The 11266-nt window shown below is 40.2% G+C and overlaps 1 protein-coding gene across 4 annotated transcripts; it reads right to left on the bottom strand.

Annotated features, from left to right (window-relative positions):
* Positions 1-890: 890 nt before the first annotated feature.
* On the bottom strand, positions 891-10902 carry c1qtnf6a (C1q and TNF related 6a). Of its 4 annotated transcripts, XM_061884854.1 has the most exons (4): positions 10743-10902; positions 7201-7282; positions 4061-4266; positions 891-1515 (listed from the first exon to the last, which is right to left on the bottom strand). In XM_061884854.1, exons 2-4 carry the CDS (start codon positions 7254-7256, stop codon positions 968-970), a joined length of 810 nt encoding a protein of 269 aa, XP_061740838.1. In that variant the 5' UTR covers positions 7257-7282; positions 10743-10902; the 3' UTR covers positions 891-967. The 4 variants fall into 4 exon arrangements, with proteins under 4 accessions (XP_061740838.1, XP_061740839.1, XP_061740840.1 ...); XM_061884855.1 differs by lacking the exon at positions 7201-7282 and having other exon boundaries at positions 10743-10897; XM_061884856.1 differs by lacking the exons at positions 7201-7282; positions 10743-10902 and adding an exon at positions 5999-6142.
* Positions 10903-11266: the final 364 nt, after the last annotated feature.

The following is an 11266-nucleotide window of genomic DNA, read 5'->3' as shown; positions in this document are numbered from 1 at the left end:
GATGGATGGCATTTCCAGAAAGCAAAAGACTGCGGGGATGGACTTCTCCCCTCACTATCATTCTTATTTTGTCTATTCTGGAAAACCAGCGTCCGCTGCAGTTGACATTGCAGAAACGGCCCAAGCTCATCTAAGATGGACTGATACAAAGTGTTCTGTGGTTTGTCGAGTCCACATTCAAACGTTTTTTGGAGACTGGACGTCACGTGCTCCGGGTTGAAGAGGAAAAGAACTATCTAGGCGCAAAGTTGAAAAGCCAGCATCTGTGATGGTATGGGGGTGCATTATTGCCCAAGGCATGGGTAACTTACACATCTGTGAAGGCACCATTAATGCTGAAAGGTACATACAGGTTTTGGAGCAACGTCTTTTTCATGGACGCTGCTGCTTATTTCAGCAAGACAATTCCAAGCCACGTGTTACAACAGTGTGGCATCATTGTAAAAGAGTGCGGGTACTAGCCTGGCTTCCCTGTAGTCCAGACCCATCTCCCATTGAAAATGTGTGGCGCATTATGAAGCCTGAAATACCACAACGGAGACCAACCAAAGATGTTGAACAATGACTTCTGACTGCTTCTGAAGTAAACAAGCTACAACAACACCTTAGTTAAATAAAACAATAACTGTCAAAAAGGAGAGGACTTAAAGGTGTGCCTTGAAGAACACCTCAGTCCACATCACAAGTTATGACCCCAGTGTACTGTTTGCTAGCAAGGTTAAAAATGTCAATGCAAGGTTCTGCAAAGAAGCACTTTTGTGTTTTTAGGAATTTTGAGCAAATAAGTTTTGAACTGACCTCAGGGGGGTGTCAACAGTTGAATAACCCTGCGCTGGAGGATGTACGCAGTAAAAGCATGTCATCAGAACAATGAAACCAATACACACCAGTTGTAACCTGCATGCAATATTAAGCTTAAATATTTATTATTTACTACAATGTTGTGATACTTACAACGAACACAACATTACTCTGTGCTGGCTCTGATGAGGTATCCGTTGAAAGTGATGTAAATATCCACATCGTCGCTGTAAATTGCATTCTCCCGTTCCCTCTTGTACAGGCGGATCCACACCTCGTCGCCGAGGCCCAAGTCCAGCATGAGGCTCTGGCTCTGCATGATTGAGCGGTCGCTGGGCTGGGCGTACACGATGGCCTGCTCGGCTTCGTTCCGCATGATGTGCAGGTACGTCTCCTTGAAGTTCCATGTGTGGATGTTGACGTTGAAGAAATAGACGCCGGGCGTGTGGCAGACGTACTTCCCGCTGAACATATTGAAGTGGTCATCCAGGTTTACGAAAACCGTGTCGAATATCAGCGTCTGGTAGGCCTCCAGGCTGTGGAAGGACTTGCGACGCCCCACGGAGAAAGCGGCGTGGTTAACTTTGCAGGGGTCACCTGGAAGGCCAGCCTGGCCCTTTGAGCCTTTTGAGCCCGTTGGGCCGACGGGTCCTGAAGGGCCTTCCTGCCCTGTCTTACCTGGTGTCCCTCGATCACCGCGGTCTCCTTTGTCACCTGAAGGAATGTCACATTTCCACCATGATACAGCTGTATACTCTGTTGGTGTTCATTTTAAATGATGCCATATTTGTAAGGAACACACATTAGTGGCAGTGTTTATGTCACATGCAATAAATCAAACTCAGATGGACTTTAGAGAAGTCTGTGTATAGCAGCAATATAGTTTTATTAGGGATGTTCCGATACCATTTATTCATAAGCGAGGTCGGCCGATGCCAATATCGATACCGATCACATGTATTAACAGTGCATTTGTGGTGAGTGCCATTGACAGTTCAACAATATTTACACTAGTTCCTTATTTTCTTATAACGTACAATTGTTTGAGCAAAACAAAATCAAATGGACACAAAACTTTTAAAAGATTGAGAAACTATTTCTACTTGTTTTTGTGTTGTTTTTACTTTAAAACGTGTTACACAAACTTTGTTTTGCTGCCCTCTTGGCCAGGTTACTCTCGGAAAATAGATTTTAATCTCAATGAGGGTTTTACCTGCTTAAATAAGGGATATTGATTGATTGAATAACTAAAATAAAGTAAAAACAAGTATGTACTTCTTTGGTTTTTGCCTTCAAAGTCCCCATGCGTCCAGAGAATTATTCCCTGAGTTTGTAAACATTAACAAAAACAACAAAAAAATATTTTGAAAATAATAAAAATACTGATGTAATCACTCTAGTATCGATCGAATATTCATATTACCGTTGGTATCAATTTATGGACCGATCCGCCCTCCTCTTACATGTACTGATTGTGACAATGCTGACACACCAACAGTTGTTATGTTATCCTGTCTCTAGACTCGTATTAATCTATTTCTTATTTCCTGCTGCTATCTGCTTACGTTCGACTTTCTACACTTTTCAAAGTTTACCAAGCACTTATTTCTTTGTTGTAGTTTAATGCTATCCTAGCAATTAGATTAGTTATTAGCATGCCTGCTCCTGGCTTGCTCTTGGTGTGTCACGTATTCAGCCCCATGGTACTTAATGACACTAATAAATAGAGTTTATTTCTCGCAATGAAGGTAATTATTCTTACCTTAAGGAAGCAGCTCCACACTGTGTATGGAGACACATAATTAGCTGCTAGCTGGGACAATAAAAATAAATACATGTCAATCAGGTGGGATTTGTATTAATGGGCTCACGAAAATGGTCCGATTCTGATCAGTGGCCAATCGATCGGCACATCCCCGCTATCCACTGAAAACGAGTGTCCGAACTTTTTGACTAGAGGTCCGCATTGAGCTGAAAAATTTTCGTCTCTTGGCCGAAAGCCGACTGCATGTGAAGTAAGAATATATTTTGCCTATACATATATTTATAATATGTGTACATATTATATTAACATAATGGATATATAATTAATAATTATTATAATTGAATATTAAGAGTATGTGACAGTTTGACGCCTACCTTGTTTACTTAGAGTTTTGTAATCAATCAGAAATATCAAGCAGCTAAAATGCGACAAAGGGATAAGGGTGGAGATGTTTTGCGTTTTCCCAAAATGCATTGTAATGATTTAAACGGGTGTAATTTCAAGTTGTTCATTGTGCTTGGACATTTTTATATAATCCACAAAATTCAGTGAGCAGGTTTTGTTATGCGTGACCATGACTCATTTTTTGTGACATGAGTAGGGGAAGGTTGTTTAGATTGGGTCATACAAGTAAAAGCTTGACCCACCTTATAAATCGCAATTTACAATCCTTGACCTGTTTTATTCCAACTGTCCACACGGTGGCGACAAAGTTTTAGCAAAAAGTCTGAGAGACATTTGGAATTATTTGGAAAAACTGTGCAGGCCAGATTCCCTATCAAGCTCATGACGTCTCACGGCCAAAACCGAAGACGTCGACGACATTTTATTAAATAGACTTAGACACCTGTGGTGCTGTTTTTGACTGGTTCCGGTTTTATCTCACAGAGAGGTGTTTTTATTTAAGTACACATCATTTAATATGGTCCGCCACTTAATTTAAAGTGGCATAACATGTTTAATTTGGCCTACCATATTATTTGTTGTGGCCCAACATGTAATTTCATTTTGACCACCATATCATTCACTGTGGTCCGCCACGTCTTTTATTGTGGTCTGTCACTACATTCAAAGTGACCCACCATGTCATTCAATGTGGTCAGCTACAATATTTAATGTGGACCGCCTTGTCATTCAATGTCATGCGCCACTTCGTTTAAAGCGGTCCGCCATATCATTCGATGTAGTCCGCCACATCAATTAATGTGGCCCTTTCGAGGGCAGCCAGGATTACAATGGAGCCCGCAATAAAAACAGGTTTGAGGCCCTTTGAGATAAACCTTCTCCTCTTCGTCTTCTTAGCACAATTGACTCATTAGGGCAACACGCATATTCAGTTGTGCATTTGAAGCCACACACACATTTTCCTTACAACTCTGAGAAATTTAGTTTTTTTTTGTTTACATGCCTTCCTAAATGAACTTATTCACTCTTGAGGGAAGGGAAAGTCTTCAGATAACCTAGAAAAGTTCTACTTGGTAAAGCACGTGGTACCTTTAAGGATGGTCATGTTGATGTAGGTACGGACTTCGGGGACCTGGTTGTACATCCCCATTGGGGGCGGAGATGGGCTGTCCTCTGTTGGTTGAAGGTGATCGCAGCAACGTCTGCAGGGTACCAAGGGGCCATCGGGATGAGGCGCCAGTGCCACCAGGTGTGCGAAGGACAGAATGAGGAGCACTGCCAACATTGTGCTGCACCTGTAGAAAATCAACGGAATAGGAATAGTAACAATTCCACATCATTGTAGGGATGTGTGTGTGTGGGGGTGGGGGGTTTAGAGTGTCTTTAGCTTCACTGGTCTCACTGAAATGTTTCTAGCATGGCCTTGCCAAGGCCATCTGCAGTGGGCGTTGAGTTGTAGTTAAGGATTGTTATTGGTTTCGAGCAAGCAAACACATTCCATTTGAGTCATCTGACCTAATTGTCGATTCTGGCTCTCAAATGTATCATAAATTCGCCTTGCAGGGCGAAAAGCTTCTCCAAGATGTTATTCAATTTGTGATTCAATTCCGAGATCGCCAAAGTGTGAGTGCCCGCAGGTCTGCTCAGCCTATCCATCGCAAAGTGAAGCTTTTGGGCTCCTTGAACGACTGCCATAGTCATCCAAATTTGTCATTGGACCAGAACGATGCTAAATCCAATCAGCACATGCCCTGTTATCACAGTTCTTAATAGATACATATCTCCTTGACGAAAAGAACTGACAGGGAAAGGGCTCACCACATTTCCCCAGAGTTCCTCATGTATCCGCCAGCAAACATCACATCAGAACAGGGAGGTTCCCCCAAACCTAAACTTCTCATCGAAAATATCTCATCAGTTAAGTTAAGAATTCAGTTTATCAATCCCATTTTTAGATTTTCGGAGATCGGTGCTAGAGAGAGACTCTCAGAAATGTAAGACAAGACAAGAGGAGACAAAGAAGCAAAGCAGGAGAGAAAACTGAGAGGGAGGGAAATGCGACTGTCTTCGCTGAGAGCCAAACAAACAAGTGACTAGCCGCTAATGATGTGTCTCGATACAGTGCGGAGCCGCTTCCCTGAGCTAATGATAATCACCTCCCTTGTGGCAAACGAACTGCATTTCTTAGGATCTTAGTTATCATTTTTATGTACCATTATCACTGGAGGACAAGGCTAAACATTCAACACACCGAAAGCAATAACAGCTAAGCAAACTGGTAAGTCAGCTTTAGAAAACACAAACAAATAAGTGCTTAGCAACCTTTAAGAAGTGTAGATCGATCCACGTTACGACAGCAAGTAAGCAGATATTAACGTAAAATTAACAAGTTGATTAGTAAGAATCTAGAAAAAAGATAGGATGACATTAACTGTAGGTCTGTCAGCATTGTCACAGTCAGTACACAACACGTAATGGGAGAAACTGTGTCCATTCTCCCTTTTCTCTCTACACACTGTGTCTGCTTGTAAGTACTCTGTGATTGTGCGCTGCGGAACATGCTCCTCTGGTCGTAAACCCGTCATGACTTCACGGCGCGCTATCATGCACGGTAAATACATACATTGGAAACTGGTACTATTCAAACATAGAGTATAGTACCGTTTTTGATTCATTAGTACCGCGATATAGGGGTGTAACGGTACGTGTATTTGTATCGAACCGTTTCGGTACGAGGGTTTCGGTTCGAGGGTTTCGGTTCGGTTCGGAGGTGTACCGAACGACACGGACATATTAAGTAGCGCAGCGCACGTTGTGTAAACAGTGCACACCGAGGCACCATGAATTGATTTACGTGGACCCAAACTTAAACAAGTTGAAAAACGTATTCGGGTGTTACCATTTAGTGGTCAATTGTACGGAATATGTACTGTACTGTGTAATCTACGAATAAAAGTTTCAATCAATCAAAAAAACAACAACACACAGCATGCTAGCAACGACTGGGCTATGATAGACTGACCATACCTCCTCTTTTCACGGGATATGTCCTCTTTGCAGAGCTGTACAGGTGGAGTTTCTTATCGGGCGTATTAAGTTAGGGTTGCGTGTATTTTCAATGTACGTTCAGGGTTAAGAAGGGGTTAAAAAGAAACAAAAAAAAGTGCTGCACGCAGGAACATTCGTGAGGGTGGGGCATAGACAGAGCGGGAGAGTTATGATAAAGGCGCATGCGTCGCCATGCTCTGCTTTTTATCCATAGATTATCAGATTACATTTTTTATTATCTATAGCAGGGGTCTCAAAAGTGTGCCCAGGAGGCCATTTACGGCCCACAGCAAATGTTTTAAAGGCCCACGGAACATTCTAAAAATACTATTAAAATAAACAAAAACAGAAACAAAAGTGAAATAAAAAAGCTTAAAGGCTAAATGTAATTTGGAAAAAGTTGCAACGTTGACTAATAAAACAAAGCTGTTTTTTTTTCTTTCAAATTGTCATTGCTCGAAACATAATATTGAAACAAAATCAATGTTATTATAAATTATTGACATATCCAAGTTTCCGATTACTGCTTTTAATTTTCCTGAAGGAACTCTCCTGAAGGAATCAATAAAGTACTATCTATCTATCTATCAAATATTCCACTAAGAAAAATATTTTTGGTGGAAGATTTAGCAAATTTGTTAAATAAATAATCAAAAAATTTATATTTTGTTGTTTTCTTACTGTACCGAAATCGAACCGAACCGTGACCTCTGAATCGAGGTACGTACTGAACCGAAATTTCTGTGTACCGTTACACCCCTACCGCGATACTATACTAGTACCGTGAATTGATTAACTTAAACAAGTTGAAAAACTTATTCGGGTGTTACCATTTAGTGGTCAGTTGTACGGAATAAGTACTGCACTCTGCAATCTACTAATAAAAGTTTCAATCAATCAATCAAACCGGTATACCGTACAACCGTCAGTAGACTCGCTATGGAAGCGCTAAAAACTACAACAAAGATGGCGGGGAGAAGACGCTGTCGAAGTGCAGCCATGTGAATAAGACCGCCCACACAACGGCACGTCCTTAAGAGACAGTCAGAAAGCGGCTTGAAGATGGTGTGTCGAATACAATTAAAGAACCACTTTTACATGTTATGTAGACCAAAAGAAAGTGTCTTAAATGTAGAAACAAATTGTAACATGACCCCTTTAACACATTTGATTGAACTTACTCATGGAATCTGCAGCATAAACATCCCTCTGGCATTATGATGCTCATATCATCCATACAGCGTTGACCACATATGATGAATTCTGCAGACAACGAATGCAGCTGTTCATAAAATGAGATCAGCACATGTCTAGATGTTGGTTCCCACCACTGAGGGAAAATACACGTTGGACACTGAGCCCATAAAAACACTGTGAAATCCCCCAAAAGACAAAAAAATGAGTCAAATGGAGGAATCCTTGCAGATGTCCGTGTTCTCACTGCGGAATTTGTACTGGTTCGTGAAGGGAGGAGGACGTCCTTGCAGTCTTGCGATGCCAGGAGACTCAGTCAGGCGTACGAGGTCACATAGTTCAGCTGCATCCCATACTTTCAAAGTTGTTCTTAATAGGACAGAATCAGTACATGAAAAATATTCTGTTTGCAACCTGTAAGGCATCAAAGGCACACTTGTGGCTGCAAAGTGGGACACTGTGTACCGCAGCATTTACATGTTAGGGGATTATTTAGAAAAAAAAAAATACAGCAGCTAGGCAAAAACTATTTAAAGTCACAGCAGCAGTGCATGAAATGCTGATTGTGACACTGATTGTATTGCTAGTCTACAATACCAATATGCATACTATAGGACAGGGCGTATTTCAAATGGTGGTCTGAGTTCAGTTCAGGAATATTTTGGATTTTTGCAGCAAATTCCTAAAAACACAAGAGTGCTCCTGTTGTATAGAGGAACTTGGACCACTGTAAACACATTGGGAGGTCCTTGCAATGACATTTGCTAGCAAACAGAAAACTGGGTTCAAACCTTGTAATTTACGTTCATCGAGACTCCCCTTTAAGTCCTCTCCTTTTTAGCAGTTGTTTTTCCGTATGTGATTTACGTAACGAAGATCTTGCTGTAGCTCAGATGCAGTCACTTCTTTAGTTGTAATAGTGGTGATCCTCAAGGTTCCATTTTAGGTCCTCTCTTTTTCATCATTTGGGCTATTCATCTGGTGGCCCGCGAGTACAGTTAAAAAAACGTATTATACTCGTATTTTTGCAGCAAATTCTTATAAGCTGTCATAGAAATTATCTTTGACTAACTTTTATTGCAAAAGTTTCTGTAAAACAGCAGAGCACTCCTGTAACTGGGACAAAATAAATTGACCAAAATCAAATCTCTACTGCAGAGAACAAATAATAAAAAATATAATAGTGAAGGTTTGTTATTTATTTATATAGCCCACTTTTTAAACAGTCACTACTGTCCCAAAGTTCTGCACAGATTAAATGTACAGAAAGATACAAAAAAATCTCAATAAGTACAGCACATTCTATATATAAACCACAGCTAGACAAATCAATGAAGAAAATGGTCAAAACTACACATAAACAACAAAAAAGCACTATCAATAGAATAAAAAGGGAAAATGCGAATACCAACCAAAATTTTGAATGGGCCTGTTACCTTTGCTGTGAAGCTTTGGCCAGGGGTTGAAGAGCAAAGACCAATTTTTTTGTGTGTTTTTGGCAGACAAATACAAAAATAACTAAAAAAAAATTTTTTTTAAATGTTGCATCGCTAATGACGGCATAATGTCATATTAATGTTACCATGCTAATACAGAAGCAGTTAGCATACTTAAATTATGTCAGCAAATCCATGATTTTTGTGTTTACACATATGCAGTGTTCTAAATTGTTTGCATAAAATGTTAGCATGGTAATACGGGAACAGTTATGACAGCATATTTGTAAGATGTCGCCATGTATCAAAAGCCATTATTTGTAGGTTTAAATGATTAAAATTTGTTGAAATGCTTGCATTAAAATCTTACAGCAGTCACTACTGTCCCAAAGTGCTGCACAGATTAAATGTACAGAAAGGTAAAAGACATAAAAAAATCATAAGTACAGCACATCCTATATATAAACCACAGCTAGTCAAATCAATAAAGAAAATGTTAAGAACTACACATAAACAACAAAAGAACTCTATAAATAGAATAAAAAAGGAATATGCCTATACTGGGGGTCAGCAACCCGCGGGTCTCGGGCTGTATGCAGCTCGTTGGTGTCGCCGTAGTGGCTCCCTGCAGCATTTTTGAAAAAGGATTGAAAATGGAAAAAGATGGGGGTGGGGGAATATTTTTTTTGTTTTGGTATGATTTTGTTTGAGGACAACATGACACAAACCTTCCCAATTGTAAGAAAGCCCACTGTTTAATATGTTTGTGAGTATGCTTCACTGATGAGAGTATTTGGTGAACATCGTTTTGTCCTACTAATTTCGGCGGTTCTTAAACCCACAATAGTGTGGACTGTGATGCAACAGTTTGTTTACATGTAAAATATTCCACTTGTCTCATTTTGTCCACCAGAAGTTTCATGCTGTGCGTGATTGCAGAAAGGTGCGCTTTGTTGATGTTATGGACTTGTGTGGAGAGTTAATCAGGCATATTTGGTCAGTGCATGAATGCAAGCTAATTATTGCTAACATGCTATTTAAGATAGCTGTATGTACATATTGCATCATTATGTCTCATTTGTAGGTATATAATTTCCAGTACGTTTATCCCCTTTGTATATAATTTAGTAGCACTGTCTCATGACACATTATCTGTATGTAATATTGGCTGCATTTCAGACAGTTGTTTGTGTGCTATGTTGTTCCAGACCACAGCAAACATTACCTAGCTTGCCAAAGTTTGTAATAAATCTATTAAGAGAAGACAGCCTGCCATTTCCTTTAACTTAGGCACACACATCTATACATTTGGTCATTAAAAGCCGGTAATTTCCAGGAGTTATCTTACCTTCTAAGTAGCCTCTGATTTACCAATGGTTTCTAATGTTGTGAAAATGTGTAGAATAAATATTACATTTCAACATTTCTGTCAACGAAGATTTGCTTCAGCCTGCAACATATGGTCATTTTGATAGTAGGCTATTATAGCTAATATAGACACTTATTTCATCTGTTACCTTCATTATGTACGGCTTTTCATTTTTACAGTTCCAGACGGATTACTTTTTTGTATTTTTGGTCCAATATGGCTTATTCAATGTTCTAGGTTGCAGACCCCTGGCCTATACCAACAAAAATATATCAAACAAGGGTGAAGGTTGAAGGCCCCTTGGTCCTTGGCTTTCTGGGAATGTGGCCCCCAAAACAATTGAGTCGAATGTACTTGCTCGAGAGAGTTAGAATACAAACATGAATATTACAAGGTTGTTGTATTATTGTTCACAAACTCCACTGTGCTGCACATAAGGAACCTTCCTTTATTGCATTTGGCATGACGCATGCACTGGCTGTTACATAACCCCATGAGTTCAACTATATAAAGTTTCTTTTTAACCGCTGACACAGGACTGTTTGGAAGCATGTTGTTTTAAATGACTATCATATGAACTCCATCATTGTAATGTCACTGTAGTCTCATGCAACACCATGCAAACCTTGCAGACTGTATTGTCACTGATGCATTCTTAGTGTGGGAAGTTAGCGTTTGAGAGCAAATCGTCCCAAATCCCACTTTAGGAATGAATGGATCTCACCTTGTTCAAGTCTTTGCAGCTGGTTAAGTCCGCGCAAAAGGGAGGAATTGTCGAGCACCTCCCTTCTTCTTCTGTGTGCATGTGTGTGGAATACTTTTTTTTTTTTTACTGTTTCCTTCTCTCTTATCCCAGCAGCCAACTTTACCACCCTCTGCTTATTAAGCGAGGAACGTTAAGGCCTGCCCCCTCCTCCTCATCATCATCATCATCATCATCATCATTATCATCATCTTGATATGCAAAACATCCAAGTGAAGCTGCCTGTCAGAAAAAGTGCAACGCATCTGAACACGGAATAAAGGTAAACACATTGATAGAGTTATCTATTGCAGTATGTGAAATACTGTACACGTTTTTTATGTACAAAACATCAGGTCCTCTCCCCCGCTTCATGCTCTCAACTGAGGGAATTCCTTACTAAATTTTCGGCCAGCTGCACACACACACACACACACACACACACACACACACACACACACACACACACACACACACACACACACACACACACACACACACACTCT

Source organism: Nerophis ophidion, linkage group LG23 (assembly GCF_033978795.1).
Source record: "Nerophis ophidion isolate RoL-2023_Sa linkage group LG23, RoL_Noph_v1.0, whole genome shotgun sequence".
In the NCBI taxonomy this organism is placed as follows: Eukaryota; Metazoa; Chordata; class Actinopteri; order Syngnathiformes; family Syngnathidae; genus Nerophis; species Nerophis ophidion.
This window is presented reverse-complemented; position numbering and strand designations above follow the sequence as displayed.